General features: G+C 40.5%; 1 protein-coding gene across 1 annotated transcript in view; it reads left to right on the top strand.

Annotated features, from left to right (window-relative positions):
- The window catches only part of SLC9A9 (solute carrier family 9 member A9), a 520,093-nt gene that overhangs the window by 137,491 nt on the left and 354,894 nt on the right, over positions 1–27,708 (top strand). The window contains exon 6 of the mRNA XM_024556352.4: positions 25,288–25,393. Coding sequence (XP_024412120.2) covers positions 25,288–25,393 — 106 coding nt within the window. The remainder of the gene's footprint in view (positions 1–25,287; positions 25,394–27,708) is intronic.

Here is a 27,708-nt window from a genome sequence, read left to right as displayed (position 1 = left end):
AGGGAAAAGATCAACAAAATGGCAATGCAGTAAAAGCCTAACTACTGGAAATAGATGCTTTAGTTAACATCCCTCATTTTACAAATGGCCAAAGGCCATTGGAGAGCCGTCTGACTTCATGCTACCCCCTGTCTCTGTCATCATTGACTTGGATCCTGGTGTGATAAATTTAGACCAAGATAATGATTTATATAATTGTAAGTCTGAAATGTCCCTTTCAATGAGATAGATGAGATAAAGAGAGAGGTCTTTCAGGTGTGTAAAGATAATTGGGATCCCAGGGTAGTCACGTCTGTTCCTAAACACACCAGTCCTGTTGCTACCCGAGGGCATTCGCAGCTCTTGTTCCCCCTCCCTCGCCCTCCTCAGGTCTTTGGTCAAATGTCATCTCAAAGAGACCTTCCCTAATCATGCTATCCAAAATTGCACCCCACCTCCCGCTGCACAGTCACCCCCATATCACAGCGCTTCTCATCCCCTTTCCTCACTCTTTGTCCCTGTGAAGGAGGAGCTTTTCTTTATGTTTTTACTTTTCTGCCCTCCCCCATCTGTTCACTCTTATATTTCTAGTATCTAGAACAGTAGGTTATCAATAAATATTGTTAAATTTATAAATTAATAGATTTGTGGAAGAAACTGCCAGAGCAAAACATGGTGCATGAAAGGGGATCTCTTTTCAACTCTGAAACATGAAACAGTCGAGTACCCTCATCACCCTCAGTGATAAGAAGGAGTCTCATGGCCCCGGGAGGGCAGCGACTCGAGATGGGAGTGGAACTCCCAGCACATAGCTGAACTTCCGGCGCAGGGCCAAGTGACAGTATTGGGTTTTGTCCTCTGAAGAAGATATACTCAGCTACAAGAAGATATGTACCTTTCTTCTTGTCTGTGTAGCCAGTATTTCTTTCTTTCCGTTCCCCAGGTGGACAGTGGCTTAATGTGGCCCAGATGGATTATAGACTTGCAGAAGCAGTCATAGCATGTAGCGTGGGTTTTTTTTTTAGTTTAGTGGGGTTTTTTTTGCAGTTGGAGGATGTCCAAAATAGGAGCTTCCTTCTGGGGAAGGAAGAACTCAGCACTTTACATTAAGTATTAATCACCCAGAAGATCCTAAAGCTCATCGTGGTATTTACAGAACTGACATTTCCTCCAAGGTTTCCAGGAAGCTACTCATTTGAACACACGTGGGCTGTGCATTTTCTCACTTCATCTATTTCCCTGTTTCCTATTTGGATTAAAATGTCTTCATTTTATATGATGCAGCTGCATTAAGGCTCAAATACAGCTGCACTATTTGAACTCCAGAAGTGTTAATTCACCATTTAAAACTAGCAAATAACTCTTGATTCATGGACTTGTCCTATTTTCTATCAAGAAAATTAGTACAGGTTGTCCTGATTTCAGTCACCTGAACAGGGCTCCCTGGAGTGTCCCCCATCCAGCGCAGCAGTTACGAGTCACGTGTGGCTGCTTTAAATGGGGCTAGGCCAGAGTGGTGGGTGGTAAGTATGAAAGACACCCTAGATTCCAAGGACTTAATATGAAAACATATATATCTTATTGATAATTTTATATTGATTACATTTTGAAGTTGTGTTACTTATTTAATGTTGAGTTAAATAAAATTTACTATTAAAAATTCTACTTTTTTTACTTTTTAAATGTAGCTACTAGAAAATTTTAAATTATGTATGTGGCTTTTATTATATTTTTTGGATAGTGCTGCTATAGAGCAATATAGATATGGAAGTGCTGTAAGCCAAAAATATGACCCTTTTTCCCAGCTTTGCTGAGGTATTGTTGTTCTACAGCATGTGGACATTTAAGGTGTGCAATGTGATGATTTGACATCATGTTGTGAAGTGATTACTATACTAGGGTTAGTTAGCCCCTCTATCCTGCATATAATCATCTATCTTTAATGTGTAAAAACATGCGGGTACAGATCTACTGTCTTAGCAACTTCCAGGTATATAATACAGTATTGTTAACTATGTTCACCAAGCTGCATGTTGGATCCCCAGAACTTACTTGTCTTATAGCTGGAAGTTTATGACCCTTGACCGACATCTCCCCACTTCCCCCACGCCCAGTCCCTGGCAACCATCCTTCTGCTGCTTACTCTATGAATTAGCCTTTCGTAGTTTTCACACAAAAATGCGATCCTTAATGGAAACACCACAACAACTTAAAACTGAGAAGAACTAAGCACAGATACAATGCACCGCACAGGTAATGACGTTTGGTGAAATATAGGCACTTTATTTTGCAATATTAAACTATGTCTGAAGTTTTCTTTCTAAAGTCTCTTTTCAGTCTTATATTTTTGCTCCAACACCTAATTACCCATAAACTAATTTACAGCCATGCTTCAGAAGCAAAGAGAAACAAGAGTAAATATCTATGACTTAAATATCGTGCATGTGCCAGTCAAAACTCCAACTACTGCAGCCTCTGACTTGAGAGAAGCAGATTCAATGAACTCCTGTCCAGGTTTCTCAGTTCTGTGGTTTGCCATGTAGAACACAAATAACAAGTTCTTAAAACCTGGCAATCGTAGAGCTGGTTGTTATTTTTTAATGCACATTACTGTTTTGTTTTACATAGCTTGTTAGAAATCTGAGAAAGTTGACATTTATTTTATGTTAGCCCTGTTTCAGAGGATTTTGGTGCATTTAACATCCCTAAATTGGGTAGACTCAATATCAGAAATAAACATTTACTTAAAAGTAATAAATACAGATTTGTGTAGTCAGTTGGGATAATACAGTCCACAATTTTTTTCATTAAGTTTAGAGTTTAAAAATCTAGTTGATGTAAATTATTAGTTTAACTCTCTAATTAAACAAATCAAAATATACATAGTGCTTAATAGGATTTATTTCTTTATCATTATTTACATTAAATAATATTTAGTGACTATATCTAAGAAAGCATTTATAAATGTCACAAGAATACAAAACGCCCATTGAATTTTGCAAAGTGCATAGTAAATATTTGTTGAGTAAATAGAATAGTCATCGAATATTGGTTGGGAACAGTGTCCATGGTGTTGAATAAGCTTGTGTTTCTATCTTCATTCTTCCTGACCCATTTCAGCCTCAGTTTCTTGATCTCTAAAATTAGGTTAATAAGATTTATTTAGGAGTTTCTTTATAAGGATTAAATGAGATACTATATTGTTCTTTTTAATTGTTATATAGTTATTTTTCTGCTATTTTACCACCAGCAAGTGAAACATGCACATTTTTGCTTGTTTTCTTGGAATAGTAATGGATTTCCTGAATTTGCATACTTGCTTAGTGGAATGCTCTTGCCTTGAGATGGAAATGTAATATATGCAGTGTAGTAATTTTACTTTGGATAAAACACAAATACACTTATTTATTTATTTATTTATTTATTTATTTATTATATTTACTTTCATAGGTAGAAGATTTTGTAAAAGCAAATGACAGACATTGCCTTTTTATTTCTATATATTTTTGTATACATCTTTATAATTACAAACATTATTCTTATGTAACCATAAAGCCATTATTAAGCCAGCCAAACTTTACACAATTCATTGGTATCATCTAATACTCATTCCACATTCAGATTTCTCTGTTTTTGCCTTTTTTTTTAACAAGGTTCACACGTGACAATTAGTTGTTATATCTGTTTTAGTGCAGCAGTGTTCCCGCCCATCTTTTCTTCCTGTGCTCTTGACTTGTTGAGGAAGTGTGGTCAGTTCTACTTTGTCTGTTTGTTTACCTGTCGAGCCATTTCATTGTTCCTGTATCCTCATAGTTCTATAGGTGCCCGTTATCTCAAAATGTCTTGATTAGGTTCACGTTCACCTGTTTTTGCACAAATACTGCACATAGGATGATTTCTAGATCAAGTTGTGTCACGTGTATCATTTGCCTCAGAAGTCACACGTTCCCTGCGTGTTGACTTCCAGTGATGCTAAGTGTGATCAGTGGTTCAGGTGGTGACAGCCTGGTTCCTCCTTGTGAATTTCCTCATGAAACATTGATGCTCATTGTCTGAACCTATTCATTTTATTAAGATTGACAAAATGGAACACATACATGTAAAAAAATGAAACTGGATCACTCTCTTATACCATATACAAAAATAAACTCAAAATGGATTAAAGACCTAAATGTAAGACCTTAAACCATAAAATGCCTAGAGTAAAGCATAGGTAATAAACTATTTGACATCAGCCTTAGTAGTATCTTTCTGGATATGTGCCCTTGAGCCAAGAGAAACCAGAGTAAAGATACACAAATGGGACTTCATAAACTAAAAAGCTTTGCCCAACAAAGGAAACTACTCATCTAAAAGAAAAAGACAACCTGTTGAGTGGGGGAAGGCATTCAAGATGATATATCTGATAAGAGGTTGCTATCCAAAAAACATTAAGGAACTCACACAAAGCAAAAACAAGGAAAGAAATGATTGGATCAAAAAATGGGCAGAGGACATGAAAAGACGTTTCTCCAAAGAGGACATACAGATGGCCAACAGAGATGTGAAAAGATGCTCAACACTACTAATCATCCAAGAAATTCAAATTAAAATCACCACGAGACACCACCTCACACCAGTCAGAATGGCTACCATCAAAAAGGGAACAAACACTTGTTGGCAAAGATGTGGAAAAAAGGGAACCCTTAGGAACTGTTGCTGGGGCTGCAGACTGGTGCTGCCATTACACAAACGTATGGAGGTTCTTCAAAAAAGTGAAAATAGAACTCCCATATAACCCAGTGATTCCACTTCTGGGTATTTATCTCAAGAAATTGAAAACATTAATTAGAAAAAATATACGCACCCTTATATTCATTGCAGCATTATTTATAATAGCCAAGATATGAAAGCAACTTAGGTGTACACCAATACATGAATGGATAAAGATGTAATATATGTGTATACACACATACACGTGTGCATACATACATGTGTATATGCACATGTGTGTGTACATGCATGCATATACACATAAATATATGTGGACTATTACTTACCAATAAAAAAGAAATCCTGCCATTTCAGACAAGATGGAGGACCTAAAGGATATGCTAAGTGAAGTAAGTCAGACAAAGAAAGACAAATATTGCGTGATTTCATTTAGGTATATTGGGTGTTTTACAAAATCAAGACAAATGAACAAACAAAACAAAAGAAAAAACTGACTCAGAGAAACAAAGGTCAAAATGATGGAGTAATAACTTAGCACAGTGACAAACGGTTACTAGTCTTAGTGTGGGGATCACATCAGGAGATGTAAATGTTGAGTCACTATTTTGTACACTTGAAAAAAATATAATATTGTATGCCCAATATGCTTTATTTTAAAAAATAGCATTCCTTTGATATCTCCCCAAGACTTCTTTCTTCAAATAGTTTAGGACAAAAATAAAGCAAAAGAGGTCTTTTAAAAAAAATTGACAAATGGTGATTTTTTCCCTAATTGTATTATTTTTTCCAAATTATTACCTAGAGTTATTTTTGCAATAAAAATATATTTTATTATTTTAAAACACTCCTTATATCATCTAAAAGGAATGTTTAGATGTTATCTGGATACTTGGTCAAATAAAGAAGCTATAAACAAATTTCTATTTTATTTATTTATTTACTTGATTTTTAATCCTCACCTGAGGATATGTTTATTGATTTAGAGAGAGAGGAATGGAGAGAGAAGAATGGAGAGAGAGAGAGACATTTATGTGAGGGGGAAACATCAGTCAGTTGCCTCCTGTATGCACCCTAACCGGGGATGGAACCAGAAACCTAGGTATGTGCCACGACTTGGAATTGAACCCACAACCTTCTAGTGCAGGGGACAACACTCCAACTAACTGAACCACCGTCTAAGGCAACAAATTTCTATTTTAAACATAATTCCGATTGCTTCACCACACCTGAAATATTAACAATAATTTTTTGTGATAGGCAAAATAATGGTCCTCCGAAGGTGTCCCATCCTAATATGAGAACCTGTGAATATGTCCCCTTACATTTCAATAAGGGCTTTGCAAATAAGGTTAAGTGAAGGACCTTGCAGTGTGGATATTCCTCTGTCTTATATGGAGAGGCTCAATCTTATCACATGAAGCCCTAAAAGTTGAGAACCTTTTTGGGCTGTGTGATCAAGGAAAGATGTGACTATGAACAAAAGACACAGAGAGGTATAATTTTGCTGACTTGACAATGGTGGGAAGTGACCTCTAACCAGGATATGTGGATGCTGTTCTACAAGCCCGAAAGGGCAAGGAAAGTGATTCTTTTCTAGAGCCTCCAGAAAGGATTTCAGCCCTGCTACACCCTTGATTTTATCCCAGTGAGACTCATATCAGACTTTTGACTCACAAATGATAAAGTAATACGTTTGTGTGGCTTTGATCCACTTAGTTTGTGCCTGTCTGTTATAGCAACAATAGGAAACTAATATAATTGTTAAATGTTATCAAATATAGTTAGACTTAAATTGTCTCATAAAATTTTTTATAGCTGCTCTATTCGACCAAGAGCCAGATGATGTCTTCTATATTGCTCTTAGATGATAGAAGGAGTGATTTAAAATAATAAAATTGTATGATATTTTTGCAAAAAGAGACTTTGAAGACTTTAAATCATTTAAGCTAACACCTTTATTTTACAGCCCCCCCCCCCCCAAAAAAAAAGCCAACTGAGGTTTAGAGGTTAATGAATGAAACAGAGGTGACTTAACCTGGCTTCCTTGCCCGCTGCCATCTGATTTTCAGATAGGTGCCTATGTGCCACTAAGCGCTGGTGCAGTCTTGACCTGCAGTCCCCAGAGAAATCGCAGGCACTGAGCTTTCCCTGCCGTGAGTAGCAGGGGCAAGCACCTAGACGCCAGCTTCAGAGCTGTGTGGAAATGGAAACCAGAATACTTTGAATCCTCACTAAGTGTTTGGGTCATAGAAATCTGCGGATCTTGGTGATGGGAAGCTGGCAGTGGGTCGGTGTGCTTGACCTGGGGGGGCTGCGGCACCACACCGCCTGCTGCGCCCCCTGCAGTAACGGCAATCCAAAACAGCCTGCCTTCTTTCTGGAGCATTCTCATGGTTTCTGTGGGTCTGTGAGTGCTCTCTTTGGTAGTTCCAATTCCTTTTTTCTCCCTACACTTTCTGTTATGATTTTGGGGAGGAAGCCAATAGCCTATGTCAGCTCACCATCTTGCTGATGGGAAGAATGCCACTTTTCCCCAAATTAACATAAAAAATTAATGAAATGCCCATGAAAATCTAACACTTTTAAAAAGATGGAGCCAGATAAAATTACCTTAAGGTTTATAAAGTAGAATACAAGCATGAGGGGAACTGCTTAATCAGATATAAAAATACACTATTAAACCATTAGAAACAAATCAATAAGGTATTGACCTAGGACTAATGAAACCAGTGGAAAAGAATAGAGGAACCAGAAACAGAATCCGGTATAAATGAGAGTTTGACAGAGGTGGTATTTCAATTCATTGGGAGAGGGATGCTTTATTTAACAAATGGTACTTGCACAATTGCCTGGCTATCCACTTAGAAGATGATAAAATTGCAAACTTATTATATATATATACATATATATATATGAATTGAAATTTAAATGAATAAAAAGTAAAATAACTCTGGCTAAAGATATGGAAATTCTTCTTAACAAAAAATAGAAAACCAGAATCTATAAAGAACTAGTATATTTGACCATATAAAAATAACATTTTTAAATAAGAAGATATATCATAGTCAACACACAGACAACACATTGGGGGAAAAGCATATAAATATAGTGGACAGTGTATTCATATCTTTCTAATATACAAAGAACACTGAAAAACAACCTGGCAATAAATAACAGAAAAATGGACAAAGACTATGAAGAGGTAATTCATAGAACAGCAAATCTGCTTGGAGTACAAATGTGAAAAGTTGTTCAAATTTAGCAGAAACATAAAATAAAGTAACAACATACCATTTTACCCCTAGTAGTTTGGCAACAATTTTAACACCAAGTAATAGTCATTGCTGGCAGGGAGGCAGGGAAAGTGGACTCTTACACGTTTTTAGTGGAAATTTAAGTCATTAACAGAACTTTGGAAAGCAATTTGGCAACAGCTATTGGAACTTAAAATACATCGCCCTTTTGGACCCAAGGATCTGACTCCTGACAGGCTGTTCCACACAAGTGAAAATACCGGTTCTTAAGCTTTTGTGGGCTAGGATGGCCAGAATATTTGTTGCAACATTTTTAAGTGAAGGGGGGAAAAAGAACAAGAAAACAAGCAAGTGAATCATATCAATAGGGGAACTGTTGGGTAGATTGTAGGGCATCTCCACATGTCATGCAGCCATTGAGGAGAATAAATTAGTGCATTGTTGGCTATGTAAAGCAAGTTGCAGAAAAGTCTAAAATATGATTCAAAAGTTTTAAAACAGTGGGCACTGTCACGTACTTAGGCATAGATAACTAACCCCCATGAGTGTGTCTGTGTGTGTATATGTGTGTACAAAGCAGGACTCATGGAGTATAACCTTAGAAATTGCTGTTTTCTCCCACAGCTCCTTGAAAAGTATTCAGTGGGGCTACTCCTTTTCCATTCGCTGGAATAAAACCTTGGTCTTTAATTTGCAAATTGTCATCTCAATTTAGCAGTAGATGTGTCCAATCCCATGTAATACTTTAAGTTTCCAACTTAATTTAAGACACTGCCCCTGCCTCTCTTAGCCTGTTGGGTGCAGGCTGCCTGCCTTAGGGAGAGCAGGTGTGGGTGGGGTGTGATTTATCCTTAGGGTGATCACTTAATAAGTTATATAATGTCTGTTCACTAGGTCTTACACTTGAAACTAATATAATATCGTATGTCAACTGTAATTGAAAATAAAAATTATTAAATGTAAAAACTAAATTAATAAAACAAAGCAAACAGTGAGTATGTACAATGTGATGACATTTATGCATTTATATGGAAGCACATCTATGTCCAGAAAACAGAAAACTTCAAAATTTCATAGAAGCACTGTAATTAACCATTTTTAATATCATGTTAGTAAAACACTATGAGCCATAATGACATGACCTTGAAGGAAAATCTTCAAACCCAGTATGATATTATGCATCCCTAAAGCAAGAATAAAAAAATCAGCGACTTCGCATATCACATCTGAGTCACCATCCTGATCCCAGCTAAGTGTGTTAAGAATCCCCAGTGCTTGATGATGCGTGAACTCTGCATGTTGGCTTTCGGAAGGCAACTGCTGGCTCGTGCTAATTGAATTTAGAAAATTCACTCTGGCAATACCTTGTCTGGAGCCTAAATTAAATCTATGGATGATCATTCTTTTATTGAAATTAGAAGAGCCAAAAGGAATATAGATATAAAGTCTCTGCTTGGCTAACACTGAGTCCAACTAGCCTCTGCTTGGCAAGTGTTATAGCGCTATGCTATGCTATTGTTACTATTGCCAGTTGGGAGATCTGAGGTCTAGTGTAGCTCCTGCTACGAACTCACAGGGTAAATCGGGCGGAGCTTAATCTGTCTAGGCTTAGTTTACTCACACACTCCTAGAGGAATTGGGTGACTGCTGAAGTTACTTCCTGCTCTGCGTTAGTGGTTCTCCAGCTTGCACATACATAGAGCTCACTTGGCGAGTCTGTTAAAATGCAGATTACTTGGCACCCCTTCAGAGATGGTGATTCAGTAGGTCTGGGTTGGGGTCCAAAACTGCAGTTCTAACCAGTGTCCATTTGAGGCTAATGATGCTCCTCCAGAGATCTGAAGCATATAAGAATTGATGAGTGAAATATTTGCATTTCTGATGCAAATTAGAAATGATGAATTATAGAGAGTGACGTAGGCTCAGCACTGAGGTTTTTAGGTTGAGTTAAATATCCATTCAGGCACTTGGAGGACATGTCTGTAATGTCAAGGGTGACATGTTAATTTTTAGCATAATTGTAATAAAGATGTGTTTCCCCCCCATGTGTGTATTCCCTCCTCAAAGAAAGTGAACTGCAGAAGTCCTAGTTCCCAGGACACTGCAGAAGAGCAGAAAATGCTGCTATAAAATCCCTTGAGACTTCCACCTCAGGAAGTAGTGACCTCCCTCTTGAGAGGCCACCAGCTGGGGGTTTCCTGGCTGCCTTTCCTAGCATATGCTACCTAAAGTCACCACTAGGTGTCACTCTAATTCTGGGGCAAATTACACTCAGGAGCGTGTGTGAGCAGGGCCCTGGAGACTGTTCCCAGATCCTACAATTGTGGTTAAAGCATCTAAGAGAGCTCCCAGGAAATTCTCTGCATAAAAGAGTCACAGTTATGAATGGATCATAAACTTTCCGTCTCAAGAGGAACTACCACTAAAAATAAAATAGACGTGTGATGAGGTAAGAGAGTTACCTAAAAATGCTGTGGGCCATGGCCTTCCAGTGGCCAGAGCATCCTGGATATTGGAAGTGTCTGCTCATTAAGGCAGGATTAGTGTCGCAGGAGAATGGGGCGCCACACCGAAGTGCTTTAACTGTTCTAAACCTCACTTTCCATGTCCTTACAATCGATACTGGGAGAACAAAGCACAGCAGAAATGGAGGGTACCTTGCCTTTCTTTACAGAATTGCAAAAGGTCAAATGAAATGCTATATAGAAAAGTATTTGTAAGTTGCTAAGCATCAATAAATAAAATATTATTAACAATGAGTTCTTCCAAAGAACTTTATTGGCTTTTTAGATGACACAATCATAACATTCTTCTTCGTTTATAACTGAACATGAAATTGCAAGATATCCATTCTCTTCTTAAGTAGCCATGATGAAATAGTTGTTTTCTCTTCAAATTTCTTTACTTGTCCCACAACTTCCATGGTATATCACCAATGTAAAGAGATTAAAAAATAATGACTGATATTTATCCTCATGTAGATTCTCTACTTTTTGTAATATCTGCTATATATTTAAATACTTCACATTCAGAGGAGTTTTCCTACGCCCCCAACTACTACTCTGTCATCGTATTAGGCATCACTCACCGTAGCGTGAAGGCCTGTACATAGCATGAAGGCTTTGGGGGTACATAAAGCCGTGGTCCCTGATAGAATAATCGAGTGTGGATGCTCTGGCCCTTATTTCCTGCGCACTCATCCTTCCTCACCCTATCCTTCCCCAACCACAAATTATAAAGCCAAATTCAGATCTGTGTTTAAGGTGGTATTTTGCTGTTTTTACAAACCAGTTCCACTGTTTCTCTAATTGAAGTATCCTTTTCTTTGTAAGTTATCTGTCAGTCGACCCCTGAGCCTCCGTCTGCAGCTTATCTCATATAATGGGTGTCTACAGTCACCCCTGCCTACAGCGGCCCTCTGAGTGCATAGCCACAGCCCGTGGCTGCTCAGCCTGCTGGGTGCCTGGGGGGGTTTCCCTGTAACACATTCTCCAACGTGGCAAAATATTATTCTTGCCTCCTTGGAATGCTCAGGTAGGAACACTGGGCAGATGTGTAGCACTGAGCCTTCATCTTTTCTATTATTCACACTTGACAGAAATGAGTCTTCTAAAATGACAGGCATTTTTATACACCATACTTGCAAGTTATTCTTTTCATTTAACATTCAAGTTGTGGGGTGGGGGTAGAGGGAGCCACCTTCATCTTGTAAAGTTTGCTGCAGTGTAACTATTCCAGAAGCACATGAACTATCTTACCTTGGATCATGTTGATAATCAGAAGACCCTTTCTATTTGGGGTTGCTATGGTTACGGCTGCAAGGGTGATGTGTGAGCCGCACTGCTGTTTTGATAAAAATAGGTATTAACTACCAGTCACAGAGCTCCTCATTTCACAGTTATTCTTGCAGGAGAACAGCATATATTAAAAAAAAAAAAAAAAAAGAGGAGGAGGAAAAGAAAGAAAAAAGGCCTTCCCTTTAAAGAAGCATGAGAGAACATCTGCATAAATGACAGTGACTGGTCATGTATATAAAAACATTTTTAATTAAATTCTTTTTAATTAAACAGGGCATTTTGTTGGATCCTTCTCTGTTATTTGCACGGAGCTTAGCCTTGAGGAAGATAGCTGATTAACAGACCCAAGAACCTATAATTAAAAGCAGAACTGTTATTTTTGGAGAAAAGCCTCTCCAGTAAGGGTGACTTAATTGGGCTGTCTCTCCTTTTTTTTTCATTTGTCATTGAATTCTGTGGTTAGAATTATTAAACACAGGAGAAATGATTGCTAACATTGTCATAAGCAGAAGAGTTTTTATTTTTCAGTTTTGTTTTTCTTCAGTCCCTTTGATTGCCACTCTCTTCACTGTTGTTTTCAATATTTATTTGTGGTCTTCATTACTTTCTTTTGTTTTGATCGTGTCTTCTTTTTAAGGTCATCTATACTGTTCTTTGCCATGTCAGGCCCCATCTGCCTCTGCATTTTAGGGTTCCTGGTTTCTCATCACTTGTGTTACCAATATTCTACACAGACACAAGAAAACAAAGTAACTTTCTATTCACAGGCAAAAAATGACAAGTACATAATTTACAAAGTAGTTTCTTCAGTACTAGGGTTGGCCTTGGAGACAAAGACAACATGCATTGAATATCTGCAAAACAGCATAGGAGGAGATGGAGATAATTTTATGCTCATATCCCAAAAAAGAAATGCTCACACACAATATAAGGCTCACATCCTGAAATCATTTGCCCAGTTACCTGTAGAGAAACTTGAGTGACTCAACTTTTAGGATCCTACACTTGGTGGAGCAGTTTTGTACCCGTATTGCATGAGAGAACAAGGGAAATGGTGAGAGAATATTCAGGGTATTTTCATACACTTTCATTGATTTCTGGAGGCGGGGGGTTTAGGTACATCTGGGAGAGAGCCAGCATACTTCCCACTGAAGGCAGAAGGCTTCCGGAGACTGCAGACAGACTAGCCGGTTTTAGTATGCAAGCTGTGTTCCAAACCTGCACTCGGCACCACGTAGGAGCACTTGACTGTGCTTTTCTGTGTCTGTCCAATTCCATGTCAAGCACACTGGGATAGCATCAGTTTCAAAGCCTCTACATAAACCCAGGTCTATAAATCACCATCATATAAACCAAGGCTCTATTCTTAAGCAAATTTACTCAGAAATTAAAATAACAGCTTCGATTTATATTATGCATCTCTTTCTAAGAACTTAAATAGCTTCCATACCCAGTATGTCAGTTATTTTTATAGATTTCTTGGGTAGAGAAGATCCATTTCTTAGGTGACATTTTTTAGGGGCAGAGAAATTTTGGGATTTTTCTCAAAAGTTTATAGTAAGTCAATGAAAGATTGATACAAAACCCAAGATTTCTGTTTCCCTAGATGATTAGACTGTTTTTTGGTTTGTTTGGGGGTTTTTTTGGCAAGACACTGACATCTATGTGATCAAAATATATTATTGACTTCAGCTAATTGCTAGCAGCTCTAAGTCAGAAACATACCCAACTCTATCCATCAGAGTAATGGTGCACTTGAGTCAGTATTTAGGAGCCGTCCAAAGCCACATATTGGCAGCAATTAAGGGCTCTGAAAGAATTTTACTGTCTGGAGTGTATGTCATTCAACAGTGTGCATATATGTCATCTAATTGGATTATCACCACCACCAGTTCATTATCTCCATTCTGAGAAACAGGGGCTCTAGACTTAAGTGGTTTACTTCAGTTTACAGGGGTCGTAAGTGGCAGAGATGGGAGACAAAGTATTTACAGTATTCTTTGTTTTATACCACTACTATTTTGTAAAATATAGAGTGGGACAAAAGTAGGTTTACCATGTCCATATGGAAAATAATACAATAGTTAATAAATAATAATACTCTGCGCATTGTGTACCCACAACTGTAACCCTACTTTGCCTCACCCCATGTAATAGTGATGTGCCAGTCAGGCTTAGCAAAAAATGAAACCCAACAGTTGAGTTCTCATTTTGTTATTGATTTCATTTAGCAAACATTTATTCAGCACCGCCTATATGCTAGGCCTGTAGGAGGGACAGAGGGAGGGGGGTGATAAACCAGATCCTACCTTCAAGAAGCTCCAGTCTAGAGGGTGATGCAGCTCCAACAACTAGCAGTAAGTTTAAAGATAAAACAGAATTGGTCTAGACAGCCTTCTAAGCAAAGAGGAAGGGCCCCATGGACCCCTGGACCATTTTATGAGAAGAGGGTTCTGGGAAACCTCCCCCACCTCAAGCCAAAGAAGGTTAAAGAAGGTAATATGTCAGTTGCAGGAAGCATAAACCACATTTCTCTCCTTCAAGAGATGGCCCTATGGATAGGTTTTTCACTCTCATCCAAGGCCATAGACAACATGACCTGCTCAACATTACCGAGATCTGCCTGGGCTCAGACATCTATGTGAGCGTCCTGACTTGACAATCCTGGATGTCAGGGTCAAAGCGAGGGCACACGTACTTGCTGTTATGATGGTTCACTCCTCACTCATCCAGAGAAGAATCAAACCCACGATCATTTGTCCTGAACACTATTTGCACTTGCTGCTCTGAAACTCCTGACCTCAGTCTTACACCAGGGCTCAAGCCGAATAATTAGGGGAATATGCACATGCCACATCTGGAGTCTACAATTTGGAGTTTGGGTCTCAAAACCATAGAAACCTAGCTTTGGGAGTACCTTAAAGATACTCTTCTTTGACCTCACTTTTAGATGGGGACCATGAGACTCAGAGAGAGAAAAATAAATGCACACTATATTGGAATTAGTTGTTCTTTCCAAATGCAGAATTCCAAGGGGTAATTTGTGAGGGAGGGAGGGAGGTAGAGAAGTATTTTTACCACATCTCTGCTTGATAATATCTATCTTTCCTTCAGGAAGTCATTTTTGAGCATCAAAGGGGAAACGCACAAGTAGAAGCTATCATTCATTTTATAACGGACAAACAATCTGATAGTTTGATGACATGAATAATAACAGTAATAGTAACTGCCATTAATTGAGCTACAATATGCTGGACACTTCACATAAATTATTCCACTTAATCCCTCTCTAAAAATGAGAATGGTTTTGTCTCCATTTTGCCAATGAATTTTACTGAAAGCTTAGTGAAGTAACTGGCCCAAGATCACCAAGTTTATTTGCATCACAACTGGGATCTAAACAGGTCGGCTTAACGTCAGAGTCAAGTTCCCCACCATTATCTCTACTTTGGGACAGAGTTGTGAATGACAGAGTTCTTAATTCAAAAACCTGGAAGCCCAGTTATGGAAAGTCAACTCCACAGAACAGAACAGGAGAAGATCATAGATGACAACCAACCATCATATGTGCTTCAAGATGTGGGAAGTAGATAAAACAAGACTCTAGGAGTTCTGAGGATGGGATTTCAAGAACACACTGAAAGGCTGAAGCAATTCAGCAGCTCTGTGGGCAGCTGGAGAACAGATGTGGCTGACAGACTTCTCCTGCTCACTGATTTGGGGAACACAATGGCTCTGTTTCAATGAAAGCAGTTCCTTCTCAGCAATAACCAAAGATACACCTGCAAGACCGAGTTTCGAAAGTCAGTTTCCAGAGCACCCATTCCATTTATGTGTTAAAGAAGATGTTGCACATGGTGACAAGTTGGATTAGGAAATTCTTAGAGAGCATTTCCTTGGATGGGAGGCTGTCTTGCTCCCTGCAGAGCTCTCAGTTTGGCTACCTGACATCAACACCATAGGGGACTCATGTTCAGGGTCAGAATGAGCACTTGCACCACCCTGAAAGGGAGTGCCTCCCTCAGTGTGAGATGCTTAGGGGACAAGGAGGGCACCCATCAATCACCCAGACTAGGATTGGGTCCCCTTGCTCTACAAAGCTTCCTCAGGGAGGCCCCTTGGGTGAGGAATCATTGAAAAGTGGCTTCCCTTCTTTTCTAGAACACAGGCAAGAAAGGACAGGGACCAACCTTTTACCTGGACTGACTTTCACTGGAGAGAAGAAAACACTGTGCTGTTCACTTTATTATTTTGAACTGAAATGGAGACAGTGTTTTATAACCAGTGCTATCAGGTCAGTGAGTGGGCTAAGAAGTGACTGGTCACAATGGAAGAATGTAAGAGAGATAGGAGCTGGTCTGATTCTCAAGGAGTTCATTACATGGTGTATGACCTTCAAGTTTCATTCATTCACTCACTCATTCAGTTGACAGAATTAATTGACTCCTGCTTGCCAGCTACCATCAAAGGCATTGACGAACACATAGATGAACAACAGATAACAGTGATGACCAACTTTTCATCTGAGAGGACTGAATCAAAGAAAAGTTAAAATTCTTGCAGGCCATTTCTTAGCAATTGTTAAAGTGATGCTTTCACATAAGGAACTATATGTATTTGCTCCTGAACTTCTGTATTCTTACATTATTTCCTAGTCCAGAAAGGATTACTGTAGAGGGCTAAAGTTTCAGATATGACAAAGCTAGTTCATATACTGCAGTATCTGATGTAATATAGCACCTCTGGAACTGGTTTCTTTTTCTTTCCTTGACTGACCTTGAAACTACTGAACTGCAAAGTGGAGCTTGCCTCTTAATATTATATCCTCTAAAGCCAGAGATTGTTTCCATTGCAAACAAGATAAACCACAACATTTTTTTCACACAAACAAAAAGCTTCTGGGTTGGTGATGACGCCATTCATTGAGACAGGTAATTCAAGAGCAAGGGCAGCAGGCTGACTGGGGCTGGTTAAAGGGCAAAGGATCTGTAGAACATCCTTACCCAGTGCTAGCCACACAGTTGGTGCTTGATAAGTATTTGTTTCAGAAGGGCGCCAAGTGGAGTTGGCTTGGACGTGGCTGAATATGGGAGTCTGTAGCTGATGGACAAGAAGGGATGAGCTGGAAATTGAGATTGAGTGTAGATGAGATTTCCCAGGGAGAGTTTGTAGAATGCAAGTGGACCTGACAAGGTATTCCTGGGCAGCATTTATGTTAAAAGGATGGGTTTAGAAAGGAGAGAGAGAGAGAGAGAGAGAGAGAGAGAGGCTAGAGGTGTTGCGGGGAAACTAGGAGAAACCAGTCTCCCACAGAAAGGAAGAGAAAACACTTAGAGAGACAAGACACTTCCACAGGAAGTGCCATGTCATGCAGAGGGCTCAGCAGTCTGGAAGCCTAGGGAGGAAGTCCTGAGCAGGGTGCAAAGGGGAGGGGTGTGCACCTGTGCATCTCAGTCCATGAAAATGGATTCAGAGTTCCACAATTTGTCTCCTCATTAAGTTTTGCCAGTTTTTAGGGTGGTATTTTGTCCTTCCTGATTCTAAAAATAATGCATGCTTATTGTAGACCATTTATAAAACTCAAAGAAGTTCAAAGAAAAACCATGAACATGGCTTCTGCTTGCTTTTCTCACGGAGCCGATCTGTGGCTCTAGGCGTGCTGTCCCCAGACTTGGCCTGCCCAATTGCGCTGACCCCGCAACCTGGCTTGGGCCCCGTCATTCTCCTCTTATCTGGATGGTGTAGTGCAGATAGGATAAACTCTGGACAGCAAAGTGATTCGATGGGCTATGAAATGACACATTCTGAATAAATGAGAGATGCATTGGGTGTGACTATAGAGACACACGGTGGGAGACAGCCCGGAGGGCCCCACTGGCACACGTATGCACAAACACACAGCCTTCTCATTCGTGCAGGTTTTTCCTCATCGATCATGATCTAAAACCTGGATCTGTCTAAGGAACTTCTTTTTTGCCAGTGGTGGGGTAAGGGCAGGGAGGATTGTGCTGATGAGGGGTCATTCCAGCCACATCCCTACTCAGTAACTCAGGTATTAAACAGTCACTGCAGGGGCCTCAGCTCCCACCTCTTTGTAGCCGCTCTGTGGGAGGGGAGCAGAGTTGACTCCTTGGTCAGGGGTGCTGTAACCAATTACCACAGACATTGCGACCTAAGACAACACAAATTATTATCTCAGTTTGTAGGTTGGCAGTCCAGGTTGACTCCACTGGCTTCTCCACTGTGGGTCTCACCAAGGCCAACATCAAGATGCTGACTGACTGGGCTTTCATGAAGAAGCTCTAGGAAGAATGTGTTTGCTTCCACACTCACTCAGATTGTTGGCAGAATCCAGTTCCTTGCAGCGTAGAACTGAGGTGCTGTTTCCTTGCTGGCTGAAAGCTGGGGAGCACCTTGGTTCCTAGAGGCCTTTCTTTGGTCCTTGCAAGCGAGTGCCTACATCTCAAGAGCAGTGGTGTGTGAAATCCTCCTTACATCTGGAACCTTCCTGACTTCCTTTTTTTTTCTTTCAGTCTCTCTTCTGCTATATCTCTGTGACTCCAAGCAAAGAATTTTATCTGCTTTTAAGGGCTCATGTGATGAGTTGGACTCGCCCAAATAGACAAATAAAATCTGCCTGTTTTAAGATAGACTTAATCAGACTTGCACAGTCCCTCTTGTATGTAAGATAACATGGAACAGCTCTCAGGCATCAGTGCATGGGCTTCCTTGCAGGGCTGGGGGTGTTTTTTGGTCAATGATCCAGAGTGATAGCAGGAAGGAGTGGAATCACATGAGCCCTCTCTTCCTGATTCTTTCCCCCTCCCTCTCACACAGATCCAATATTGATTCTTCTCAATATTCCTCTCATTCACCCTGAGCAGCTTTAATCTGTTTAGCAGCAGTTAATCTGTTAGAAATCAGGAGTAGTCACCCTCCACTTGAGAAATGCCTGTGATGTGCATCCAGTCTCCATCCACAGTGTGGTTCATGTCATGTTGTAGCAACAGAAAAATTCACTTGTGAAGCCCACGTATTTGATGTGCGTCATGATTGTGGCTAACACAAGAGTCTCTTTCCATAGTTACTACACTTAATGGGTCGCAGTCACATTTTCACCTCTAAATTTTGATTTCCGAGTTGACCCATCCAAACTTTGGCTGCCTTATGACTCCACTGAGATTTTCTCTGAATCTGCTTCATGATTTGCGAGGAAACCATTGCCTATCATGTTTATTTTTAAAAATGGCAAGGGGCTTCAGTAATAACGGTCCTGAATGGAAAATGCTCGTGTGACAGGGTGAGTCATCTTCACTCAGGTACTGGGCATACTGCAGACTCCCCAATAAACTGCACCACGGCTCATGAAACCCCACTGGGTAGAAAACTGGGTGTTTGTTCAATGTTCATCTTCTGTACTAATGTTAAGTTTAGAATACTTCTGTTGGAGATCCATTTGAGGATATTTGTGAAGCGCTAGCTAATGTGCCAGCAGATTTCACCTGGTAAGTTCCCAAGCATGGCACCCGGAAAACATTCCCCCCACTCAGATTTATTCTCAGGTGTCTTGCTTTCCATTCTTTATATATCTTGTTTATTTTTCTATAATGTCAAGCCTCATAATCTTCTGAATAACTTTTTATACTCTCAGTGACTGCTAAAGACTATACTTTGGTTTTTAAGCAAAAGAGGAAGTAGATTGTTTTGGAACGCTGTGTTGAAGTCAAGGGAAGGTCTGTGATTGCCAGTGTTTTTAGTGTGCAGCCATATATTGAAGAAACAATCTCTCTCTACAAACACCTCCCCCAAAAGGACATGAACAGATACAAATACTAATGGCAGAAATGTGATTCCAGAGATGCACTACTGGACTTAATATGAAAAGAATAATTTCCTCATTTAAGAGTTAGTAGAAGTCATCTGCATCTGTGCCAAAAGAATCAACTGCTTGTTGTGTGGCCGAATATGCTAATATACTTAGATATAGGGAGTCTTTCTCAACAGGAATCCAATGAGAGAATTACGCTCAACAGAAAACGATTGGAGGGGCCTGTTCTTGTCACTTCTTTCAAAAACGATGCTTAGTTGGTATTATTCTTAATGCATAAAGTTAATCCATTATATACAACAAATGCCTTAAGACAATGGTCCTCAAGCTTTTTGGTGTCCCAACCCCTTTACAGATCTTCCAACTTAGGAAAGACCCCCCGCAAGGAGTTCTTGTTTATGAGTGTTGTACTAGCAATACTTACCATAGTAGCACTTCAAAAAAGCAAACATTTTGTTGATTTATTTAAAATAATCACAAATCATTTACATATTAAATAACATATTTGTATGAAAAAGAAATTTATTTCCAAAACAAAATGTTTACCAAGAAGAGTGACATTGTTTTACGATTTTGGAAATCTCTTTAATGTTTGTTGAAATAGAAGACAGCTGGATTCTCACATCTGCTTCCGTAAGCAGTTATATTACCACACATCCCATAGCCTCTGAAAAATTCCACTGTGCACAGGTAAAGGAATAAGAATGAAAAAATGCAATTAACATTCTGATATAATTCTGAAAATGGTTCTGACCTTGGGGATCTTCCAAGATAGGTCTCAGGAACCTCAGGGGTCCCTGGGCCATACTTTGAAACCATTAGAGCTTGTTTCTCCCAAGGATCCCTGATGAGGAGGGCTGCAATAGTGGGCTTGCATATAGTATTTTTTCTGCCGCTAGGTCTGTACCAAAATGATATATCATAATGATGACCAAAATAAAATTGCAATGCCTGCAGGGGTGTCCAGGCTTTTGGTGTCTCTGGGCCACTCTGGAAGAGGAAGAGTTGTCTTGGACCACACATTCAATTACATAAACACTAATGAAAACTGATGAGCAAAAAAAAGGTTTTAAGTAAATTTACAATTTTATGTTGGACCTCAGTCATAGCCATCCTGGGCTGCATGCAGCCCGCAGGCCACGGGTTGGACACCCCTGCTAGAGTTAAATCATTCATGATGTTTTATGTAACTTCTAATTTAGAATGACCTCAACCAAGTAACATCTAGTGATTAGCTTTCTGGGTCTGGCATTGCTTCTCTGACCTATTTCAGAAGACTTAGGATTTCCAATTGTATTTCTAGGATATAATTGGCAGAGCTTGACTTACAAAATCAGTCCATGCATGCACTGATTCTGTTGCCAAGTCTTCACTGAAAAAGTTTAGGCTGAAAATAATTTTGGTATTCCAACCTCAAGTTATTTGGAAGCCTCAAGTTTTTGGGAAGCCTCTTTTTGAAATCTCACTATGTCCAATATATCAGAAAAGTGAGGAAAGTTACAGGGCCATTTCCTCCTCCATTCTCCCTCTGAGAAAAAGAAAACACATTTTCACAATAATTACTTTTGGAAATGGAACAATGCTACCTCGGTTATGAGAATACCAGGGTTTCCCACCTGTTAAGCCTGACATGGTTTGGCTCCGCAAGCCTGAAACGCTCTGATTCTCCATGTGTCGGAGGCAAGTGTCGTACATACCGATGTTCACAGAGCAGCACAGATGCATTCTCTGGAGAGACGCGGCTGGAGACAACAGGGGTAGGGACTGCAGTGTCCTCAGACCCGGGCAGGTGTTGTGCCAGCTTGTTGAGAGCTGCTGCGTTAAATATCATTTCAAATTTAAATTCCTTGTAAAACACCAGGAAAATATGGGTCAGAGAACTTGCTGATGGAGATTCTAGGAAAGGGACCATCACTAAATCACCCTGAAGACTTAGAAGTGACTGAAAGAACATCGAGAAAGTGGGTAGGGGAAAAGCTACCAATTAACACAAATTGCAAAGCATCTTTTAAGAGTCTACACATTGAGGTGCTGATAGGGTCAGGCAGTCGTTGTCTGTATTTTTTATCTTCAGGTAGGATTATTACATGTGGATTTTCTACCCCACAGGCTGTTGTTTTTTCTGTCTCCATCCCTTATCACCAGCTTCTCAGAAGTACAGTCTATACTGCACCTCCTCATTCCCTCCCCACGGCCCTTGCTGTTAGTTGAAATGGTTTCTCAGATATCTCCAGAGATCCAACGGCATTTCTCAGTCATCCTGTTCTTACCTAGAGGTGCTTGTGTGTGTGGTTGTGTGTGTGTATTTGTGACTGTGCTCACGTATTTGAGCACAAGGTTTTATATGCATATGCCCCTTAGCACCAATTTGAGAGAGAAAGTGGATATTTTTCTAGCTAAATAGTCTGGTAGGAAGAAGGTGTGTAGAGAAGGAGCCCCAAGTCCCAAGAGAGACATCAGAGCCTGCCACCAGGAGGTACGTAGAACTAAAGTGTGACAGAGGCAAAAAGAGGCCACATCCCCTGATGCATTCAGATCATCTTCTCCCCTTGCTACCCACGTGGTGTCTGGAGTGTTCTTCTCATACTGTCAGGAGAAGCGTCGTCTAAATAAGCATTGAGTATGAGCCCAGCCTCAGGCACATGTTGTTCTTGCCAACCCAGGGTGTGGGCAGAGCTGGTGTGAGCATGTCCACAGCTGCTCCAAGAGGTTCTCTCCTGGGAAGGCGCCACAGAGACTCTGGGACAGTTGTGTATAAGATTGAGCCCTGCCAGCAAACTAATTAAATGGCTTTTTAAAAGCTCTAAGCTCAGCAGCAAGAGTGGGTGGCTCATTTCCTGACTCACCTATTCAACTCATTTGTGGTCCCAGCACATACTCCCTCTTGTAGGACACACTGCCTGGCTTCAGTTTGAACTATTCTCTTTCTCCGCAGGGTAGATGGGAATGCGAAAAGTAATAGCTTTCTCTTCTGTGTGGGATCACGTTTATGAATGGGAGTTCAGTTCTTTGTGCCAAAGGAATTGTGGGAATGTTAGAACCATTTTGAACAAAACTGGACATGTAATTAAAAGCCTTCCCTCCAAAGACCCAAAGCTCTGACTGGAAAGAAGCAGAGCCCAGCCCAGCCCACGGTGGCCTCCTCAGTCCCAGAGGTGGGAAAGCTGCTGAGGGTCTTACATCTCCATCATTGTGGGGGAGTGAAAAGTCATCTTATTTTCAGAGCTTTGTATTTTGCAAATACAAAGGAGCACCTGCAGAGATGACAGTCAACAATACACCTGCCATGATAGCATTTTCTAGCTTAAGAAGACCTTTACTCTTATTCCACAAGATCCTAGCAAAAGGAAAATGCTGTTAATGAGTGCTCCCCTCGCCAGGTGAAGCATCTTTGTTTTGATTTGATGCAAGGTCCTGACTCTGTCCAAAACAGAGAGAGATTACTTAACAGAGGTCATTTCTGCCCTTCCCACCACCACCTGCGCCTTTGCCTATCATGATTAAGGACCTGTTTAGCTAGAATCATGAAATTGATTCTCTGGTAAAATGGGATCTCGCTAATTGTCATGCCGATGCATGACGTGTTACTTCCGTTGTCTCTGCTATCCCAAATCTCGCTGTTGAGTTTAATACTCCTTCTTCTAGGATAATTTTTAGTAAGTAAAAATATGTTTACAGAAATTCATGCTAGGTGTGATTTCCAGATGATTTGTTCATGCTTAGGGTCAGGTCTAGCAAATATACCACATGTATTCATGCTTCTTTTTCCCTATCACCTGTTATCTATAAATGTCCCCCTAAGATCTCTCATGAACGCTCTTCTCTTTCTGTATACCGTATTCAGGCAGTCTATGCCACTCTTGTGGCCTTATGTTTCATCTATATGCTTATAGCCTCCAAATTCTTTCTTATGTCCTTTATTTCAGTTTTTTATTTCCAGCTTTCTTATTTAAATTTCCACTTGAAATTCCACCTGGCTGTTTGAGTCAGTACGTCTGAAACTGAACTTACCGGATCCCCCTGTTCTATAAACTAATTTCTCTCATGCCGTTCCATCTCCCAACTGCCCAGGATTGAAAGCCAGAGTCACTCTCTGCTGTCTCTAGTACCAAGACCCAGCAGTTCTCCATCGTAAACACGATGGGGGCTTTACCCTCCCCGATATTTCTTTTTATTCATTCACTCCTTAAAGGCTTACTATATTCTAGCACTGTGCTAGAGAAGATGAGAACCAATGAATGAGTAAAGTACCAAGCACTGTGGTCATTGACCTATCAGAAGTCAGGGTGGTGGATGGACAGGAGTTGGGAGCCTGAATCAAGGACTCTTCCTGTTTTGGTTCAACTTATCTCTTGCAGGGACATTTGGGAAATCTTCCAGCCACGTATCTGTTCTGGTCGCTGCCCTGCTGCCTGAGTTTATCTCTAAAGTTTGAACTAGATAGTGTCACCCTTCTGACTAAAACTCCTCCCTGGGTCCCCATTGCACAGGACAAGCACCAAATGTCTTGACCCTATTTATAAAACCTTCAAACTCAGCCTTCCCCCCCCATAGCACTCTTTCATACAACATAGTTATTAACTTCACAGTCCATGAAATAGGAAAGGAAAGAACAAAAATTAAAGTGCCCACTCTGCCTTAAAAATTTACCATCAGTATTATTTTCAATCACCCTTTTTTCCCCTTTGGCAATCAACTCAATGAATCATTTTCCTAATGATGGCTGTTCACACTTTGCATAACTGTTTCAAATGACAAGACACTGCACAGTTTTGATGAGCACAGATAATCAGCATGTGATTATTTCCTGTCCTGATGTAGTCACAGGTGCTCCAGTAGAGTTTGTGGCAGCCCACCAGAAACACGTCCTTAGGTCTTGCTCTTAGGAACATCGAGTCCATCTTTGCAGATGAGTATGACCTCAGGAGAGAATGAGAGCCAGGTGCCGAGTACCTGTTCCTTCACTGGAGTAGACCACTGCAAAAACCTTCATTTCTTCATTCATTCATTTGGTGATTCATGCATCAGATTCTTACTGTGCATTTGCCAAGTACCCTATGTTGCAAAGATGGGTCCGATCCCCAGGGAGCTCACAGTCTCTTCTGTGATAAGTTCTGTGATTTAATGCTGGGATCAAAAAAGGAGTGAGACAGATCTCAGGGGTCAGGGGCCTAGGGAAACACTTGAGAGGCTTTAAAAGATTGAATCAAGTTTTTTGTATAGCAAGAATGTGTGTGTGTGCATGCAAATGTGTGTGTGTATGTTTATGTATTTAAGGAAGGCGGGGATGGTAGCACATGGATGGGAAAGAAATTACTGTCCTGGTAAAAGGAACCCAAATGCAAAGGTAGTTAAAAAAACATCACCATTTTCTTGGGGCGTAATTGTGGTAAGTTCAATGTGATTTGAGAGAGGCATCAAAGGAGAGGCAGGCAGGGGTGCAGAGGGACATGCTGGGAGGTAAAACAGGGTGCAGATTAGAGAAAATGTGGACAAGAAGCTCAGACTTTCTCTATAAGCAGTGGGAGCCCAGAGAAGTCTCTAAGCAAGTGGAGTTGCCTATCAGATGAGTTTTTGAATAAAGGTCCCCTGTGGGTATAGAGGATGGATTTGAGATAAGCATTGGGTGAATGCTTTTCTGAGTGACCACAGCCAAGTACAGGTCCCTGGCTGTGTCCCGGCTGACTCTGCATGTTTGTGTGTGTTTTTTTTCTAGTGACAGTGCTGGCCATCTTCCATGAACTGCATGTTGACCCTGACCTGTACACACTCTTGTTTGGGGAGAGTGTGCTGAATGACGCAGTGGCCATAGTGCTAACGTAGTAAGTACCAGAACTCGGCCAACATTTCTTTGGTGATGTGAAATAGGCTTCCACTTGGTGGTAATTCCTACTGGCTTTAGTAACAGATTTTGTATTATGTCGTAGAGATATAGGCAAATTCCAGCTTAGCTTTCAAAGAATTGTTAAAAAAAAGAAAATCTTCAGTATTGAGTATAATTCATTAGGCACCTAATGTCTAACTCTGTTAATAGGTTTCATAATTCCAGCCTGTTACAACATACTATGGAAAAGGTAACATTTATTTATTTTCTTCTCAATGTATACATTAGCTGATTCAATTAGAGTTCCTAAAATGCACATAAGCGAGCTTTCTTAATTTCAAATCAATATCATTTAATTATGTTCCTTATACAAGTCATTTTCCAGTTAATAGACTAATAGAAACCATTATATTTATAGTAATCTTGGCAAACAATTGGAAATAGAACTTGAGAGTCAGAATACTCTTTTCGTTTCTCGATGCAATTATGACGTGTTCCAGGAACACATGCAACTTTAAATCATCACGTGACAAGTGAAACCGACAGAGCTTCACTAAGAGCTCATGTAACTCTTCCTTCATCCTAAAAGGATTTTCTTTTTGAGATGAGAACTAATGCTCTCTCCTCACCTCCTCAGTGGACACCATTTATATTTAATAAATGCCACTTCGGTGGCTCTCCCTGGGTCAGAGGTATCTTCTTGGTTTTAGATTAAGACCAACATTTTGGGCAACTATCAAATAACCACAGGAAAGAAACTATCTGACAATTACATGTGACCACAGGATTCAACACAAGATGTTAACTACTTCAAGTGTATTTGAAGAAGTGCTGTGAAGTAAGAAAGGGCTCTCAGAATTCAGATCTCAAGAGGGAGGACACGGCAAAGCAGCTCCGCTCCTGTTTCCTGCCAGGTGACATTTTGTAAGGATGCCACCCAGAACTGCCCCTCAATTCAGCAACTTGCAAGTAAGAGTCTCCAAGTAAACTTCTGTTTCACCTGGCCACCAAAAAGTGCCCTTCTTGCAGTAAAGGAAAATATGGGAGCAAGTTAAGAGCACAAGCCATGGCAGACTCACAAATGCTGAAGAATGCTTTTAAAGAAACACCAAGAAAATTAATTAGGACATCAGGAATCCCTGTCCAAGAAATACAAATACTATTAAAGACACATTTTTTCAAATTTTTAAAAAATCTGCCAAGTCCCCTGTTTTCACTCTCTGAGCTGCCAAGCTATAAAGAGCCGAGCAAAGAGCCAAACCACTGATGCACGAATGAGCGGGGGAAGAATCAGTGAGCCACAGCCCAGGGAGCGTTGGCCTCTCCAGGGCGGCACTTCCATTTGCAGCAGTTGCGTTAAAAACGCAGACTCCAGGGACGAATGTTGATGCTGCTGATTAAGCATGAGCCAGGGGGACTTGAAACAGTCTGTTTGGTGTCACCTCAGGTCCACACGCAGTTATTAGTGGAAGTGCCTTTCCTACTTCCCTCTCTACCCATCAAGATCTCTGCCTTCACCGCAGGAGATGCGTGCCACATTAGCCGAAACCTTGTTCTCCCCAGCTTTGGCAATCCAGGTATTGTGCAGAGTGACTCTAAAGAATTCCATCCTTAACGTAAAGGTGATCTTACATCAGGAATGCCTGACATACACAATAACATCGACATGATTGAATCTGCAGGCTCTTTCTTCTGCCTGCTGCCTTGGACTCCACCAGAGCCTCCCCTGATCTCCACTGAGTGGACAGATCTCACTGTGCCGGGTGTGGGCCGTCTGCCCACCAGTGCCTCCACCTCACGCAGTTATCCATGTTTTGTACTCTTCACTTTTCTTGCTCACTTGCTTCTTAAACTTAGTGTACTGCACATGATATTCTTTTTGTATATCTACTTACACATGTGCCATCCTTTGAATGCCCCAGCCCTACACTCTCTCTTTCACCTATTTTCTAGTTCCCTTAGAAAAACCATAACTAAAAATCATTAAAGTTTCCCATGACTTTCAGACAAGCCATTCAAATATTTGTCTCTCCCCTCTTCTCTCCCTGCACACTAAACCATGTGTGGTGGCTACCTTCATGCCCTTGCACCCCAGCGTCGCTTCTCCCAGCCTCTGTTTCTGCCTCATCAAGTCTTTTACCTCTTCCACCGTCTCTTCCTTCATGACCCGCTGGCCCACCCCTCACCATGGCCTGACCTCCATCAGTCCCCTTCCAGAACAGCACGGCAACCGTGGCTTTACGTGCGTATTTGTCGTTTAGGTAGTAACCTTTTCAACACTGTCTACATCCTTGAAATGCATAAGAACGAATG

This window comes from Desmodus rotundus, chromosome 2 (genome assembly GCF_022682495.2).
Source record: "Desmodus rotundus isolate HL8 chromosome 2, HLdesRot8A.1, whole genome shotgun sequence".
NCBI classification, from domain to species: domain Eukaryota; kingdom Metazoa; phylum Chordata; class Mammalia; order Chiroptera; family Phyllostomidae; genus Desmodus; species Desmodus rotundus.
The sequence above is the reverse complement of the archived record's forward strand: the minus strand, read 5'-3'. Positions and strand labels throughout refer to the sequence as shown.